This window comes from Phascolarctos cinereus, unplaced genomic scaffold (assembly GCF_003287225.1).
Source record: "Phascolarctos cinereus isolate Bilbo 61053 unplaced genomic scaffold, phaCin_HiC Scaffold_4;HRSCAF=312, whole genome shotgun sequence".
Lineage (NCBI taxonomy): Eukaryota > Metazoa > Chordata > Mammalia > Diprotodontia > Phascolarctidae > Phascolarctos > Phascolarctos cinereus.
Genome location: NW_027555847.1, coordinates 701,356,718 through 701,375,456, shown reverse-complemented (window position 1 = coordinate 701,375,456; position 18,739 = coordinate 701,356,718). Strand labels below are relative to the sequence as shown.

The 18,739-nt window shown below is 48.0% G+C and overlaps 1 protein-coding gene across 5 annotated transcripts in view; it reads right to left on the bottom strand.

Moving 5' to 3' along the window:
• The window catches only part of DTX1 (deltex E3 ubiquitin ligase 1), a 62,183-nt gene that overhangs the window by 20,439 nt on the left and 23,005 nt on the right, over positions 1 to 18,739 (bottom strand). For 3 of the 5 annotated variants that reach the window (XM_020978037.2, XM_020978038.2, XM_020978040.2), the window contains one exon: positions 6,153 to 6,852. In XM_020978037.2, coding sequence (XP_020833696.1) covers positions 6,153 to 6,852 — 700 coding nt within the window. Of the gene's footprint in view, positions 1 to 6,152; positions 6,853 to 8,479; positions 8,600 to 16,576; positions 16,791 to 18,739 lie in introns of those variants that run through there. The other 2 variants (XM_020978039.2, XM_078154327.1) reach the window with 2 other exon arrangements.

The following is an 18,739-nucleotide window of genomic DNA, read 5'->3' as shown; positions in this document are numbered from 1 at the left end:
ATGATATTAAGCAACTTACCTAGGCTAACACAGTAAGTATCATAGATGGGATCTGAACCCAGGTCTTCCTGGCTCCATGTTTTCTTAAGGCTCTTGTGTACAGAGGAGACTAGAAGTGTATGAGGAGAATGCTGTCTGAGAAGGAGAGGGAGAGAGAGAGAGAGAGAGAGAGAGAGAGAGAGAGAGAGAGAGAGAGAGAGAGAGAGGAGAGCAAGAGAGGGAAACAGAGAGAGAGAGAGAGAGAGAGAGAGAGAGAGAGAGAGAGAGAGAGAGAGAGAGAGAGGAGAGGGAGAGAGAGAGAGAGAGAGAGAGAGAGAGAGAGAGAGAGAGAGAGAGGAGATGGAGATGAAGAGGGAGAGGGAGGGAAACAGAGATGGAGAGGGAAACAGAGAGAGAGGGAAGGGGGGGATGAGGAGATAGAGGGTAGGAAAATGAGGGAAAAGGATGGAACAACAAATGAGAGGAAAGGGAGGAGATATAGAGAGACGGGAAGAGGGGAGGAGAGAGAAAATACAAAGAGGGAGAGACAAAGAATCAGAGGAGAGTCAATGGGAAAAACACAGAGAGAGAGGGGAAAAGAGAGAAAATGAAAAAAAAAAGAGGACGAAAGAGAGACAGTCAATCAGTGGGAGCGAAAGAATGATTCAAAAAGGAGAGATGGAGGGAGGGAGAGACAGAGGGACAAAGAGATGGAAAGTCAGAGAGGGAGAAATGCAGCAAGACAAAGGGACAGATGGAGAGAGTCGGAAAGCAAGGAGAGAGAGGAAGGGCAGTGGAGAGGGTTGCGCGGCCAGGAGCGGGGCTGCCCTCACTCCCCAAAGGCCTCTCTAGAACTTGCCTCTGCAGTGCACCTGGGCCTTTGTTGCCAAGGCAACCAGAAACCTTGGCCTTCGGAGACGGTGCCTCCTGCGCATGTCACCTCTTTCCCCAGCCCCAGTGTCAGACACTGCCTTCCCCCCGCCCCAGCCCTCAGATACTTATAGCTGCTTAGGGTTGGGGGGCTCAGCCATTAGGTTGCAAAGATGGGGGCATGAGATGTTTGCTCCCTGGGCTGGTGAAAGGATTCTGGATACTCTGTAGTCTCTCCAGGCTGGGGCCAGGATAGGTCTGCTCCTGTCTTGGACTCCAGCTCTCCTATTTTATCCCTCCCAGGCTTATGGAACCCCTCCACTCCCACCATCACACACAGCAGCATTCTTCATTGCTTCCTCTGTCCTAGACCTTTGGGTCTGAAAGGGAGAATAAGGGAGACACACGTTCTGGGGGAGGGGACTGGCAAACTTCCTGCCACCTGTAGGATGACACACTCCCCCTGCCCCACACACATAGCTCTCAGGGACCATGCCTGGCCATGGCAGAAAGATCTCATGGAGATCTTTGATTTTACTAATTGTACGATCCTGGGAAAGTCACTTAATATCTGATTGCCTTGGTTTCTTTATCTGTAAAATCAATTAATAGATTGCTCCAGGACCTACCTCTCCGCAGGTTAGAGTAAAGCTTGGAGAGGCCAAGAGGGAGTAGAGAGTATAAGATCAGGGATACCTGGGTTCCTCCCTAGGTCAGTGGTGATTGCAAGGCCGTGGAGAGGGTTTTCTCTATCTATTCCTCTATCTAGAAGATAACATAGCAGGAAAGAAGTTTGGTCCTGGGCAACACATAAGAGCTAGCATAAAGTTTGCACAGCACTTTACAATTATGATCTCATTTGAGCTCTCCAGGTGCCAGGTACTATCATCATACCCATTTTAGAGATGAGGATACTAAGGCAGTCAAAAGTTAAGTAACTTACACAAGGTCTCACTAGGAAGTATCTGAGGCTGGATTTGAACTCAGGTCTTCTTCACTCCAGATCTAGCACTCTATTCAATAGGCTACCTAGCTTCTTCATGAATTTTAGGAAGATGACTCATAAGTTGGGCAGAGAGTGACCAAGGTGAAGAGCCCTTCACTTATGGCATAGAAGGATCAGCTGAAGACACTGGGGATGTTTAGCTTGGAGGTGAGAAGGGGAACATTAGCGCCTTCTTCATCCAAGGACTGAAAGGATTGTCCCCTGGAAAAGGGATAAGTTGTCTTCTGCTTTGTCCCCAAAGGTACAAACCAGGAGAAATGGGTGGATTTTGTCAGGAAAAGCTTCCTCATAGACTGAGAGCCATCTGTCCCAAAGTGGAACGGGCTGCCCTAGTTAGCTGTGGCCTTCCCTCCCTGGAGGCCTTCAAACAGAGGCTAAAGGATCTCTTCTTGGCTGTGTTATATTGGGGATTACTTTTGCGTAGGAGTAGGAGTAGATGGCAGCCCAGGTCGCAGGCATTGTTTGACTCTGGCTTCTTTCACCAGTTTCTTTCTTTCTTTCTTTCTTTCTTTCTTTCTTTCTTTCTTTCTTTCTTTCTTTCTTTCTTTCTTTCTTTCTTTCTTTCTTTCTTTCTTTCTTTCTTTCTTTCTTTCTTTCTTTCTTTCTTTCTTTCTTTCTTTCTTTCTTTCTCTTTCTTTCTTTCTCTTTCTTTCTTTCTCACACTAGTTTCTTTCTTATTCTGCTCCTCAGCTCAAGCACTATCTCTTCCCGTTTCCTACCCCTACCCCACCTCCTAGTGGCCTCTACCATCACTTTGTATTTTATTTTACATATTTTATATACTTATGTTGTATATAATTATATGCATACTCTGTATGGGGAGTCTCCCACTGTATAATGTAAACTCCTTGAAGGCAGGGATTCACTTCAGTCTTTGCATCCTCAGTGCCTGGCACATAAGGTGCTTAATACCTGGGGACTCATCATACCATTCCCCTGCTCCAGACCCTACAAAGGCTCCCTTTTGTCTACCACATCTGATCCAACTAGAGAGCTGGACGTGGAGGCAGGAAGACCAGAATGCTCCAGTCTTACCAGTTGTGTGACCCTGGGCAACTTCCTTATTTAACTGCCCTCAGCCTCAGTTTCCTCCTCTGCCAAATGGGGATAATAATATCACCTACCTCCCAGGGTCATTGTGAGAATCAAAAGTTAGCATATGTGAAGGGCTTTGCAAACCTTAAAGGGCTATATAAATGACAGATATCATCACCATCACCATCATCACCATCACCATCACCATCAATCATCATCATCGTCACCACCATCACCATCATCATCATCATCTCTATCTGACTTTCAGGGTCCTCCATGCATTGGACTTGGCCTGGGTTCAGGTCCCCAGCTTCTCACTTGTGTGACCTTGGGCATGTCCTTTCTGTTATCTCACCTCAATTATCTCACCTGTGGGGAGATGTGGGGAAAGCTATGATTTGCTTTCTCTCCCTAATCAGCTTCCCCTATTAGAATGTAAGCTCCTTGAGGGCAGGGACTGTCTTGCTTTTATTTGTATTCGCAATATTTGTTGCAGTGCCTAGGACATAGTAAGCCCTTAGCATTCTAACTAGCTATCATCTATTTCTATCTCTATCAATCTCTCTCTCTCTCTAGCTGTCATTTATTTCTATCTCTATCAATAATCTATGTTCTTTTTTTCTTCTTTTTTGGAGGCAATCAGGGTTAAGTGACTTGTCCAGGGTCACACAGCCGGTAAGTGTTGGAGATGGATTTGAACTCTGATCCTTTTGATTCCAAGGTTGGTGTTCTATCCACTGGTCCATCTAGCTGCCCCCAATAATCTATCAATCATCTAGTTCTGTCTCTTGGTCATCTATCAACTATTTCTATCTCTACCATTTATCTATCCTCTACTTCTATCTCTATATTTCACAGTTTCTCTCTCTATATCCTCAATTTCTCTCTATATATTTCTATCATCTATTTCTAAATCTATCAGTCACATAGCAATCATATTTTTAGTTCTTTATCATCTATTTCTATCTCTATCTCTAGCATCTATTTCTCTAGATATCTACCACTCATTTCCCTCTCTCTATTTCCCTTCCCCCCCCCCCTTATCTGTTTACGTCACAAAGCTGTTGTGAGAAAAAGGACACACACTGTCAGTGTGGTTGCCCAAAGATGTTACTTTCCCTTCCTCTGCCTCTACCCTCTTTCCTCTCAACCTCTGTGTCTTCCTCCTCCTCCTCCTGTTTCTCTCTTTTCTTCTCTCCCTTTTCCTGCCAGGGACAGTGATTAATGAGACTGGCTTTGGCTGGCGAAGCTCGAGATCCCTGGGGAGCCTGGCTTGCTAACTGACGGCAGCTGGAGCACAAGCTGCTCCAACCTGCCCCCTCCTTCTTTATCTGGGCTTTGGGCACTGACAACCCTGTGGAGGTCCTTCACCCCACTCTGTCTTAACCAAGCCCTGGGGACTTGGATTTCTCTGGCTGCACCCAGAGGGGCTGGTCCTAAAGGTCTCTCTAGATTCTATAAGATAGGACAGAAATCGAAGCCATTAGGATTATTTTTAGGGGATAGATATTGGCCCTATGATTTCATTGGTATGGGAGATTCCTGGATGAGGAAATTCCCTCCACCAATGGAGGTTGGCGCTTCCTCTGTGACTTAGACTTGGTGAATTGTCTAGGTCACTGGGAGCTTAAGTGACTTGCCCAGGGTTACACAGCTAGTATGTGTTAAAGGCAGAGGCTCGAGCCTCTCAGCTCTCTATCCACTGTATCACCTTGCTGCTCATAGTTATTACCACAGAGAATAGTGTGGCTTTCACTGAAGTTCTCTTCTGATACCTAATAGTAGGAGTGACCCTGGGCTCTTAAGGCTGTGCCAGCTGAGTGCTAGTGGTGGTAGGGACCACCAGGCTTTGAGGAAGACTCAGAGGACAGGCTGGCTGATGTCGGTGATCAGAGGACCACGCTGACTAAACCATCAGATTGGCCAAGGGAGGGGGGGGGCAAGAGTTTCTGTCTTTGTTCTTATTCTCTTTCATCCACTCATTGGAACTGGACACATCTCCTAAGCTTGGCATCCAATGCAGACATTTCTGAAGGAGGTCTAAAAGTAATTCGAGTCTATCCCTTTATGCTCCCAGAGTCCTGCTCAGCTTTGACATCACCTCCACCACACAGCCTTCCCTGATTGCCCCCCAGCTGAAAGACAACTCCTGCCTCACATTTTCCAAGATGTGGCTCTCCCCAGAGGCATGATGGTACAGTAAAAAGAGAGCTTCATCCTTCAGTCAAAGGGAGGTGGCTCAGATCCTGTCTGTGATGATTACTAGCTGGATCATCTTGGGCAACTCCCTCCTCTCCTGAGCCTCAGTTTCCTCATCTGTGAATTGAGGGGGAATTTAACTCCCTGCTGTGCTACTTTTTGTGTTTGTGTGTGTCTGAGAGAGACAGACAGACAGAGAAAGGGAGGGGGGAGAGAAACACAGACAGAGAGAAAGATACAGAGACAGACAGAGAGGGAGACAAAGGGAGGAGAGAGACAGAAAGAGGAGAGATAGAGAGATAGAGAAAGAGAGAGAGAGAGAGAGAGAGAGAGAGAGAGAGAGAGAGAGAGAGAGAGAGAGGAGGAGGAGAGAGGACAGGAGAGAGAGAAAGAGAGAGAAGAGGGAGAGAGAGAGGAGAGACAGGAGAGAGAGAGAAGGAGAGGGAGAGAGGGAGAGAGAGGAGGGAGGAGAGAGAGAGAGGGAAAGAGAGAGAAAGCAAGAGAGAGACACCTTGGGCAAATCATGTAATTTCCTAGAGCTCAGTTTCCTCATCTGTAAAAGTTATGGGAAAAGATCTTTCTAAGGTCTTTTCCCATTCTAGACCTACGACCCCTATGACCTCCCTGGACCTCAGCTTATCCTCATAATTGTGCAAGATGCTTTCTAAGGTTCTCCTCAAGTTCTAAATCCCACGAAACTTCTTTCCACCATCCCTTCACATGGACGTCACATAATCTCTTTGGTATCAGTTTCCTCAATTGATAAAATTAGGGGGTTGGTCTATAGGACCTCCGAGATACTTTCCAGTTCTAGGTTGGGTCCAAATTCCGCCTCAGACATTTACTAGGCGCATGACCTTGGACTGCCCTAGGCCTCAATTTCTTCACCTATATGATGATGGAGTTGGACTACTGGCTTCTAGGGTCCTTTGGTCTAAAGCCCCTGCACTTGTGCCAGGTTGGTCTCCCCCCCAGAGCACTTCAGAGATGACCCTGGGATGGCAGATGTGTTCCCCTCCTCCGTTCCTCCCACCCTAGACTCCTCGGAGACATCCCATCTTACCCAGGTGGAATAGATGCCCTGGTACTCAGGACGGCCACACGCTGAGTTCCCGGCCGGTTCAGATTGTTTTGTCTGGGGAGCTGGGCACCACCAGGAGCACTCTGGCTCCGAGAAAAGTTGCCCCCTGGTGCCCCACCAGGTGACCGCCCGGGCTCCCCCTTGGCTGCCCCTCCCGGGGGGCCAGTGCCCCCAGCCCACAGTGTAGTCCCGGTCCCGTTGAAGGTGTTACTCTGGCGCACGGGCAACGTGCCTGTCCCCGTGCCATTGCCCGAGGCCTGGTACATCTTCCTTCGCTGTGAGGCAAGGATGGCATTAGAAGCAGCCCGGGTACTGTTGACTAACAGGCACTGCTGGCAAGAACACGGCTGGCCCGAGTTGGCGCCCACTGGCCAGGACTGGGATTTGGGGATGGAACCAATGGTCAGTGGGTAGGCAAGGTCCATGCGCCGCCTCACCCGCCTCTTCCGCTGGGTCTGCCGGTTCATCTGAGACATGCTGTTGAAATAAATCACGTAGCCAAAGCCCAGTGAAGAAAGGTCCAGCCACGGATGCTGCTTCTCATAGGCATTCTGGATGGTGATGCAGATGTCCATGTCATACGGTGTCCAGGAGCCACCGTCGTTCTCCCACTCCCACACGATGCCCTTCCCAGGTGCCGAGGACGGGTCATAGAAGTTCCTTCGGACCGGCCGCATCGTCCCTGCCGGGAAAAGAAGGAGGCGTGGCGATGAGCCTGACCTGAGCCCCGCCTCCCCTCACGCCCTTTCCCGTCCATCAAGCATCAATCAGGTGTTTCCTATGGCTGTGGAACTGGGGAGTCTCCTCTGGGCCCCAGCGCCTCATTTGTGAAAAGGAGGAGGATGGACCCCTAGGCGACCTCTACCCTTCCAGTTCTACATCTATGATCCTATGATCCAGGCAGGCAGCTAGGTGGCACTGTGGATAGAGCGCTGGACCTGGAGTTGGGAAGAACTGAGTTCAAATTCAGCCCCAGACACTTCCTAGCTCTGTGACCTTGGTCAAGTCACTTTAACTTTATCATCTGTAAAATGAGCATAGTAATAGTACCTATCTCCCAGAGTTGTAGTGAGAATAGTATTTATAAAGCAAAGTGCTTTAGCAATCTTAAAGCATGGCCTCAGACACTTGACACTTACTAGCTGTGTGACCCTGGGCAAGTCACTTAACCCTCTTTGCCTCAGTTTCCTCATCTGTAAAATGAAGGAAATGGTAAACCACTACAGTATCTTTGCCAAGAAAACCTCATATGGGGTCACAGAGAGTCAGACACGATTGAAACAACTGAACAATAAAATGAGAAACCTTCCCTGATTCTCCTTCATTCTATTGATAATCTCCAATTTATCCTGAAAACACCTTGTTTGTACGGAGTTGTCTTCATATCATCTCCTGAGTTAGGCTGTGACCCCTTGGGATCTGTCTGCGGCCTTTCTTTGTATCTCCAGGGGTTAGCATGGCACCTGACACAAAGTAGGCACTTACTGAATGCTTATTGGCCGACTCCTCTTTCATTTGTTTATTCATTCACTGGACATTCACTAAGTACCTACTGAATTGTGTGCAGAGCACATGAGGCACTGAGACAGAAGGTTTAGAAAAGACAGGCTTCCTTCCCTTGCAGAGCTTATGGTCTCGTAGGAGGTTAAGACACCAAATACAAGTAGCTATGTACAAAATACCAAGTCTTTAGAGAGGCGGAAACAAAGCACTCCATGAGGTCAAATAGGGAGGATGTTAGCAACCAGGATAGGCTCCATGGAAGAGCTAGTCTTTGAGTATTGGATTTTCAACAGACAAGGCATTTCAGACACAGGGAATAGTGGTGTGTGTGTGTGTGTGTGTGTGTGTGTGTGTGTGGGAGAGAGAGAGAGAGAGAGAGAGAGAGAGAGAGAGAGAGAGAGAGAGAGAGAGAGAGAGAGGGAGAGAGAGGAAGAGAGGAGAGGGTTGGTGGCTCAAAGCATACTGTGTGTGTGCAATATGAGACAAAGTTGGAAAGTCAAGGTGATGTCATGTTCTGGAGAGCACTGAATGCCAGGCAGAGGAATATGAATTTTATCCAGGAAGCAACTGAGTTGAGGGTTTTGAGCAGAGGTGAAATATAACCCAATCCATGTGTTAGAGAGGTTAGTTTGGCCCCATTAGACTGCAGAGAGATTAACAGGTAGGATAATCTATTAAACAGGAAACTGCAATAGTGGGAGTGGGTGGTAATGAAGACTAGTACAAAGGAGGGTCAGGGGGATGAAGGGAGAAATACTGAGGAGTTAGAACTGTCAAGCGGTTCAAATCCCATCTCTTCCACTTACTGCCTGTGAGACCTTGGGTAAGTCACTTCCCCTCTCCATTTCCTCCTCCTTAAAAATGACGGGGTTGGTCTTACATGGTCTTTTAGGTCCCTTTGACTTCTGGAACAAAAACTTAGGAATCTATGAGCAGATGTGAGAGGAGAGGGGGAAAGGTTTCAAATTAGAGAGAGAGAAAGTAGTCCAGTTGACTGAGTCATTCATTGTCACTCGGCACAGGCTAGGCACATCCAGGGACTGATGGTGAGGTGAGGGAGAAGGGGAATCTTTAGGATGGGATGCTGCTCTGGCTCAGTAACGCATTGCAGGGAAATGGGAATGGAGTCAAAGGGAGGGGATGTGGAAGGAGAGTACCAAGGTCCAGCTGGGTCTGGCCCTGTTTAGCAGCAAAGGTGCAGAAGCCTCCACCTTCCTTGGCTTATATGGACAGAGTTGGGTAGGTCAGCACTGTCCAGCACAGGCTGGCTGCTGAGTTCTTGTTGGCCACTGCTCTATTTACAAGGGTATTGATTTTTCTGCCTGTTTTCCGGTAGTTATTAAGACTTGGTCCCTGGAGCCCTTTCCAAACGAGATTGAAATCTCCCGAGTGGGGCCTTTGGGAGTGGAGTAATTAGGGAGACTGTCTTTCCAGGGCAGGTTACCCCACACCCCTCAAGCTTCCAGTCCTTGTCTCTACCTCCTTGGCAATTTTCCACAGCTTCCCTTCAGTGCAGAATGGCTTCTAACTCCCATCCAAGACTAGGGCAGTGACATCCTAGAACCAGCAAGAGAAATAGCCCAGAAATCCTCCTACTCCAGCGCCCACCCCACTTCATTCTGGAGCCAGACTCTCTGAGCTCAGCAGACAGGGATGCCTGAGTTCCAATTCTCTCAGAGTGCACCCAGTATGCTGGGTGACAGGGAAACTCACTATTAGATTGTGAGCTCCTTGAGGACAGGGCCATTTTTTTTTGCTTCTCTTTGTATCTTTGGTGTTTATATAGTGCCTAGATGCTCAATAAATGCTTCTGGATTGCCTAGACTGTTTCTTTCGGTGCCTTTGGCTACTGTATTTCCTAAGGAGAATTCCATAGAACAGTCCAGTTAAAAGCATCGCTCCCCACTTAAGAGGATCAGAGATTTCTTGTAGTTTTGTTGTCTTTCAGTCATATCTGATTCTTCTTGACACCATTTGGAGTTTTCTTGGCAGAGATCCTGGAGTGGTTTACTATTTCCTTCTCCAGCTCATTTTACAGATGAGGAAACCAAGGCAATCAGGGTTAAATGACTTGCCCAGGGTCACACAGCTAGTAAGTGTCTGAGGCCAGATTTGAACTCAGGAAGATGAGTCTTCTTGACTCCAGGCCAGGCACTCTATCCACTGTACCACCCAGCTGCCACCTAGCTTTAAACAATTAGAGCTTTCCAAAAGTGGAATGAGGGGCAGCTAGGTGGCGCAGTGGATAGAGCGCTGGCCCTGAAGTCAGGAGGACCTGAGTTCAAATGTGTCTTGGACCAAACATTTGACACTTACTGTGTGATCCTAGGCAAGTCACTTAACCCCAGTTGCCTTAAAAAAGGGGGAAAAAAAGTTTCAAAAGCTGCCTGAAAAAGTAGTAATATCAAATGAGATAACATTTGTAAAATGCTTACTTAGCCACCTAGCTGCCCATTTCTGAGATTTAGAGCGATCTAAAATTCATATTTCCAGCATCCAAAACAGCAGACTTTCAGAATTTCTTTTCTAAAGCTGGCAAGAAACAGTTTATAAACGAGTGTTATATCTTGGCACCATTCTAGGAGGAGTGCATATTGAATCCAAGACTTAGGCACCAGTTCATCTGGTTGAGTGACTCGCCCAAGGTCACACAGGGAGAAGACATGCACTTTCAGGACAAGAATGACTTGGTCCTGGGAGTCAGGAGGCCCAAGTTTTGTTCTCAGATCTGCCACCTGTATGGCACAAGGCAAGTCACAAAAGTCCCTGGGCCTCTTTCCTTATCTCATAGGCAGCTGGGTGATTCAGTGGATAGAACACAGGACCTGGAGTCGGGAATAATGATAATAATAATAATAACAGCTCACATTTACATAGCGCTTGCTATGTGCTATGTGCTAAGTGACCTATGATTACTTTTTCATTTGATCCTCACAACGACCCTGAGAGATAGATGCTATTAGTATCCCCAGTTCACAGATGAGGAAATTGAGGCGAGCAGAGGTTAAGTGACTTGCCCAAGGTCTCACAGCTCGTAAGTATCTGAGATTGGATTTGAAAAATAATGATAATAGCTAGCATTTATCCAGTGATTATTATGTGCCAGGCACTGTGCCTGAGTAGGTGCTATTACTTATCCTCATTTTACAGATGAGGAAACTGAGGCAAAGAGGTTAAGTGACTTGCCCAGGATCACAAAGCTCATAAGTACTGACACCAGATTTGAACTCAGGTCTTCCTGATTTCAGGCCCAGAGCTCCCAAGTTCAAATTCAGTTTCATTCAATTACTAAATGGTGGGCAAGTCACTTAACCCCTGCTTGCCTCAGTTTCCTCATCTGTAAAATGAGGATAACAATAGCCTCTATTTCCCAAGGGAGTTGTGAGGATTAAATGAAATAATATTTGTAAAGCACTTTGCAAACCCTAAACTCATTTTTAAATACTATTAAATAGATACTTATTTTATATTATATATTTTATATAATTACATAATTATATATTTCTATTTTATCATATTATTATGTTGTTATAAAATGGTTATAATTTTTTGTTTTTTTAAATTATATTTTATACAATCATGTATTTATATCTACATATACTAAATTAAACACACACACACACACACATATAAATGTTATTATTATTATAGTACCTATCTCACAGCACCTGACCCTCAGAGGAAGGACTCAGGGCTGTTGAGAGGATCAAATGAGGTAACATTCATGGACTTTGTAAAATGTAAAGCATTATATAAATGCTAGTTATTATTAGTTATTTTTGTTGTTAATTAGTCCTACTGTAGTCTGCTCTGGTGAGACAAATAGGGAATCTCATGTTTGATTCGGGGCGTCATGCTTTAGGCAGGACGTTAATAAGTGGGTCAAGAGTGGTCAGAGGAGGTCAAGTAGGGTAGTGATGAAGGACCTTGAGTTTCTGGCATGTGAGGGAGGAGCTCAGGAAGGGCAAGAAACTGTCTTCAAATATTTAAAGGGTGTGGGGGAGGGATTCAACTAGTTCTACTTGGCTCCAGAACAAGAAGTAGTGGGTGGAAGACGCAAGGGGGCAGATTTAGGCTTGATGTCTGGAAAAACTTCCTAATAATTAGAGTAATCCCAAGATGGAATGGGCTGGCTGGGAAGGGAGTGGGTTCCCTTGATCAGATGTCTTCAAGCAAAGACCATTTGTCGGGTTTTATGGAGAGGGGATCTTTGGTCATGTATAGGTAGGACTAGGCAGCCATTGATCTATGAGATTCTGGCTTGATGACTTGGTAATCACAGCCCAATGGGGAGGGGCCTGGGTAGACCTTCCACCATCATCGGTTCATCTATTCCAGAGGGATGTTCAGTCTAGCTTGTTACACTGGTTCCACCCTACCCCATCTTGGTCACCTGCCAGGTCTGCCCCCCTCACCTGGGTGAGTTTCCTCAGTTTCCTCATTTGTCACATGGGAGGGGTAATAATAGCACCACCTCCCTCATGAGGGCTTTTGTGAATTTATAATTTATAAACCTTAAATCATTATAGACATGTGGCAGCTGGGTAGTATGGTGGATAGAATGCCGGTTCTGGAGTCAGGAAGATTTCTTTATGAGTTAAAATCCAGCCTCAGACACTTCCTAGCTATGTGTCCCTGGGCAAGTCACTTAACCCTGTTTGCCTCAGTTTCCTTATCTGTAAAATAAGCTGGAGAAGGAAATGATAAACCACTCCACTGTCTTTACCAAGAAAACCCCAAAAGGGGTCATGAAGAGTTGGACATAACTGAAACAACATTTTTTATCAGTGGTTCTTCACTGCCATCTTCCCTCTTAGCTTCTTACAATGGAGCACAAATTGCCCCCTCCCTATTTTTGTTCCTCCTACCTCCCTTTTAGTGGGGGGCCCTGAAGAACAACAGCTGTGACCTCTTCCCTCTCTTCTCCAACCTCGGTCCTCATCTCTGGGGTGAAGGGAAATGACTTCAGTATGTGGGTGGGAGAGTCATGAGGAAAGGGGCCGCTGCTGGCTGGCCAAAGGGGCCCCCACCGGAAAGGGAGCTGGGCCAGGGCCCAAGAGGGGAAGGTGGTCATGGGACATCCTGTCAGGCTGAGGGGGAAAAACATGAAGGCAGCAGCTACTGCAGAGAGTTATAAAAGCAAGGTCACGTGTTTGTGCATGTAGCCTGGGACAACCCCACTGCAGAAGAAGGACCTCCCCTGCTCAGAACTTTGGGAAGAACAAGAGGCCATCAGAGGCCTGGACTCAGGGTCCCCAAGTGGCCATAATAACCGCAAGAAGCAAGGCTTGGCCATCCCCAATCCTTCCTAAGTGCCATTACATCAGTTATCAAAGACTTGAAGGATCTTAGATTTGGCATGGATCTCAATGGCCATTGAATCCAACTCCTGCCTGAACAAGAAGAATACCCTCTTTGGCATGCCCAATATGTGGTCATCCAGCTTCTGCTTGGAGATCTCCAATGAGGGGGAGCCTGCCACCAATGAGGGGGAACCCACCACTAGTAAGAGGGAGCCTGCCACCAATGAGGGTGAGCCTACCACTAGTGAGGGAGAACCCACCTCCAATGAGGGGAACTCACCACCAATGAGGGGGAGCCTGTGACCAATGAGGGGGAGCCTGTGACCAATGAGGGGGAGCCTGTGACCAATGAGGGGGAGCCTGTGACCAATGATGGGGAGCCCACCTCCAATGAGGGGGATCCTGTCACCAATGAGGGGGAACCCATCACTAGTAAAGGGGAGCCACCACCAATGAGGGGGAGCTTACCACCAATGGGGGGGGAGCCTACCACCAATGAGAGGGGAGCCCACTACCAATAAGGGGGAACCCACCACTAGTGGGGGGGAGCCTGCCACCAATGAGGGGCAGCCCACCACTAGTAAGGGAGAACTCATCACCAATGAGGGGGAGCCCACCACCAATGAGGGGGAGCCTACTCAGTGAGGGGTAGCCTACCATACAATGATGGGAAGCCCACCACCAATGAGGGGGAGCCCACCTCCAATGAGGAGGAGCCCATCACTAGTGAGGGAGAACCCACCTCCAATGAGGAGGAACTCACCACCAATAAGAGGGAGCCTACCACCAATGAGGGGGAGCCTGTCACCAATGAGGGGGAGCCCACCACAAATGAGGGGGAGTCCACCACCAATGAGGGGGAACCCACCACTAGTGAGGGGGAGCCCACCACCAATGAGGGGGAGCCCACCACTAGTGAGGGAGAAACCTACCTCCAATGAAGAGGAACTCACCACCAATGAGGGGGAGCCTACCACCAATGAGGGGGAGCCTGTCACCAATGAGGGAGAGCCTGCCACCAATGAGGAGAAGCCCACCACCAATGAGGGGGGAGCCCACCACCAATGACGGGGAGCCCACCACCAATGAGGGGGAGCCCACCTATAATGAGGAGGAACTCACCACCAATGATGGGGAGCCTGCCACCAATGAGGGAGAGCCTGCTACCAATGAGGGGGAGCCCACCACCAATGAGGGGGAGCCCACCACTAGTAAGGTAGCACCCACCTCCAATGAGGAGGAACACACCACTAGTGAGGGGGAACTCATCACCAATGAGGGGGGAGCTCACCACCAATGAGGGGGAGCCCACCACCAGTGAGGGGGAACTCATCACCAGTGAGGGGGGAGCTCACCACCAATGAGGGGGAGCCCACCACCAGTGAGGGAGAACCCACCTCCACTGAGAAGGAACACACCACTAGTGAGGGGGAACTCATCACCAGTGAGGGGGGAGCTCACCACCAATGAGGAGAAGCCCACCACCAATGAGGGGGGAGCCCACCACCAATGACGGGGAGCCCACCACCAATGAGGGGGAACCCACCTCCAATGAGGGGGAACTCATCACCAGTGAGGGAAAGCCTACCTCCAATGAGAAGAAGCCTACCATCTCCTAAGGCATCCAACTCCACTCTTGAATAGCTCTCACTGGTAAGTTTTTTCAGATATGGAGCCTCACTCATACTCCTTGCAACATACACCCATAGTTCTGACCTCTGGGGCCAAGCAGAACAAAGGGAATCCCTCTTTGAGTCCACAACAGCTCTCCTATCTCCCCTGACTCCCCCAGGGAAAAAGATCCTCAAATCCCTTCAGTCTTTCTATGGCACGATCTTCAGGCTGGTTGCCCTCCTCTCACTGATTTCTAGCTTATGAATTTCCTTTCTAAGTTGTGATGCCCAGAGCTGAGCACAATACTCCAAGTATGTTCTGACCAGGGCAGAGTGCTGTGGGTCTATCAACATAACCTAAGATCAAATCAGCTTCTTTAGCAGTCATTTCACACTGTTCAAAAGATCAAAGAGTTAGAGCACAGTCCAACCCCTTCTTTTCACAGATAATGAAACTGAGGCCAGAGAGGTTAAGAGATTTGCTCAAAGTCATGAAGATAATGTGACAGAGATGTGGTTTGAACCTAGGTCTTCTGAAGCCATTGATCTTTCCACTGTATCCTTCCTGGAAATGGGTACCCTTAAACATCCCATACGTAGCCTGATCATGGCACAAAACACGAGTGTTTTCTGGGTGCTAAGCCAGATGAGCTCTGAGGACCCTTCCATCTCTGGTGTTCTATGAACCCAGAGAATGACTCTCCCAAGGTGGAATCACAGGCATTGTGGCTGGCCAGTAGGGGAGATATTTTGAGATTGGGAAGAGGGGGATTGTACCCCATAGATGACCAATCCTGGCTGTTAAAAAGACCAGTTTAAAAATACAGGATTTAGGGCTAATCAGTCCCAATTCCCCCATTTTATTGATGAAGAAACTGAGGTCCAGAGAGGTTCAGAGATTTACCCATAGTCACACAAACAGAAGTCCTCTGCCTATAAATCAAAGGGTCTTTCTCCTGGCCATACTCCCCAGCTCTTGCACCCTAACATCCACTCTCCCCTTTCCCTTTCCCATCACTCTTTACACCCAGTTCTATGGTGGTGACTGACTCCAAGATCCCGTTGCCTACCTTAATTCCCCTTGCTTGGAGGAGACAGATACCAGAGACAGTCGGAGCTTCCCTGAGCCTTCTTTTTCAATTGTTAATTTCTTTGTTTTGTTTTGGTTTTTTCCCCCCCGGAGTCTTCTAAGACTCTCAGGGTCCTGGCTAAGCTCTTCCTCGGTTCTGGAGGCCCTGGGACAATCTCGCATGGTTTATCTTCAGGCCCTTTGCTATCCCAGTTGCACATCATCTCTCCCTATCAGAAACCAGGGACTGGTTTTCGGTTTTTGTTCCTTTATTTGTTTCCTTGGTAATCAGCACAGTTCTCGGCACATAGTAAACATTTACTGATTTGCTGGAGAGATCACTGGGATTGCAGTCCCAGGACCTGGCATATAATCGGACCTTTGCTATTTAATACCTGTGTGGCCCTTGGACAGGTCACTGCCCTTTGATGGAACTCGCTTTCCTCATCTGCCAAGTCAGGAGGTATTTGGCCATCTTTAACCGGATATTCCGTAAGCACCTCAAACTCAACATGTCCAAAACAAACTCTGCTGTCTTTCTCCACAAGCCCCCCACCTTTGCCAACTTCCTCGTCACTGTTCAGGGCACCATTATCCTTCCTAGGTCACCCAGGCTGAAAAGCTAAGGGTCACCCTCAGCTCCTCACTCTCTCTCCACCTTCATACTGGCCGTTTCTCCAGCCTGGAACTCTCTCCTTCATTCTCACTGCTTCCTCTGCATTTTTCTGGCTTCTTTCCAGTCTCGGCCCAAATCCCCAGCTAGGTGGTACAATGGATAGAGTACTGTGCCTGGTGTCAGGAAGATCTGTGTTCAAATCTGGCCTCAGTCACTCACCTGCTGTGTGACCCTGGGCAAGTCACTTTACCTGTTTGCCTTAGTTTCCGCATCTGTAAAATGGGGATAATAACAGTATTTACCTCCCATGGTTGTTGCAAGAATGAAATGAGATAATATATGTAAAGTGCTTGGGCACGTAAGAAGACTGTTGCTCAATCGTGTCCGATTCTTTGTGACCCCATTTGGGGTTTTCTTGGAAGAGATGCTGGAGTAGTTTGCCATTTCCTTTTCCAGCTCATTTTACAGATGAAGAAACTGAGGCAAACAGTGTTAAGTCACTTGCTCAGGGCCACTCAGCTAGAAAATGTCTGAGGCTGGATTTGAACTCAGGTCCTCCAGACTCCAGGCCTCTAACCACTGAGCCACCTAGCTGTGTCCATAGTAAGCACTAGAGAAATGTTATTATCCCACTGTCTGCAGGAAGCTCCTCTGCTACTGCTAGTGCCTTCCCTCTATTGATTATCTTCAATTTGTCTTGTTTTAGCTCATTTACACATAGCTGTTTATATCTTCTCTCCTCCATCAGACTGTAAGCTCTTTGAGGGCAGAGGCTGTTTTTGCCTTTCTTTGTACCCTCAGTGCCTGGCACATAGTAGGTGCTTAATAAATGCTTATCGATGGACTGCCTACACACTACAGAAATTCCCCTCCAGCTAGTAAGCCCATGATTCTCAGGCCCCTCTGGGAGCCCATGAGTGTAATCGATAATCCCATCTGAAGTGTAACGTTGGCCATGTATCCTTCCCAGGGGCCTCATCTGGCTAAACAGACATACATTAGTGGTTTCCGTGGGCTCTCTCGTCAACAAAGCTGGCCTGGCCCGGGGCTCTGCAGCTGAAGGGAGGGGAGCATCAGGGAAAGCAGACTGAGGGAAGGGGATGGGCAGGGGTCCAGAGCCCTGCTGGGATCACCAGGAAGCTCTCGGATTCCCCAGAGGCAAATGAGTGGCCTTGGGGACAACAGCACAGGGAAAGGGAAAAACGGGCAGGTTCTCTATTCCCAGCTCACAGGGGTGTCTCTCCTAACATTGGATGACGTCCTAACTGGCTTTCATCTCCAAGCCACAAGAGGAGTCTTGTGAGATGAGTCTTGCCTGGGCCAGTGCCAAGTCTCTGCTTCCTGATTCGGGCCCGTGTTCCTTCAAATCCCCAGGAACTGAACCCTTTTAATCAGCTTTTAAAGGAATTGGAGGGGCATTCGCTATGCCATACTGTCCAGCTCTTGGGCACCTGAGCTATGAGTCTCATAAGACCATAGAGGGGCTCCTTAGGGGAGGGATGGGATGCTGACCTCCCCAGATATCCCAGGCTGGCCTCGGTATACCTGGCATACCCCTTTTGTTCATTAAAAGAGCATTGGACTCAGAATCAGGGAGGCAGTGGAAAGAGTGAAGCCAGAAGACCTGGATTCAACCTCAGGCACGTTCCTCATCTGGAAAATGAAGGTGTTAGACTAGACTGACTTTCAAGTTCATTCCCATTTCTAGACCTGTTATCCTATAACCCTGTGACCTGACAATCTGGGCCTTGGAGACGTATTGGAGAGATGGGACCAGAATTCTAGTACAAGGTCCACCATTAACTCATAGGGTGGATAGGCCCATGTTCTGGGCCTCTGCTTTGCCTCTATCCAAGGTAGAGGGGAAGCCAAGACCCAAAGAGCAGATGGGACCAGTGGGGGCAGAACCAACATGACCAGATGTTGCGATACTCCTTTCCCTCTCTGCTGCCTGAAATGAGATAAGACCATGGCTGAGCTGTCTTCTGTAGGGCAGATGAGCTGCATAGAACCATCTCCATTCACGTTTCCGAATGCCTTTTGATCAGCGGGACTCACTGGTACTCATCTGGGAGACCAGCCAGTCTGGGGGAACAGGCTGGCTTTAGTCCCTGTTCAGCTGTGTGACCCTGCAGAAGTCACTTCCCCTTCTCTAGGCCTCACTTTCTTCCTCTATAAATGAGGAAGTCAGGCTGGCTTCTTTTTTCTGATTAGCGTAATCCTTCTATGCCAATGAGCTCAACAGCCCCAGACTGTAAAATGGGGATAATAACAGTATTTACCTCCCATGGTTGTTGCAAGAATGAAATGAGATAATATTTGTAAAGTGCTTGGGCACATAAGAAGACTGTTGTTCAATCGTGTCCGATTCTTTGTGACCCCATTTGGGGTTTTCTTGGAAGAGATGCTAGAGTGGTTTGCCATTTCCTTTTCCAGCTCATTTTACAGATGAAGAAACTGAGGCA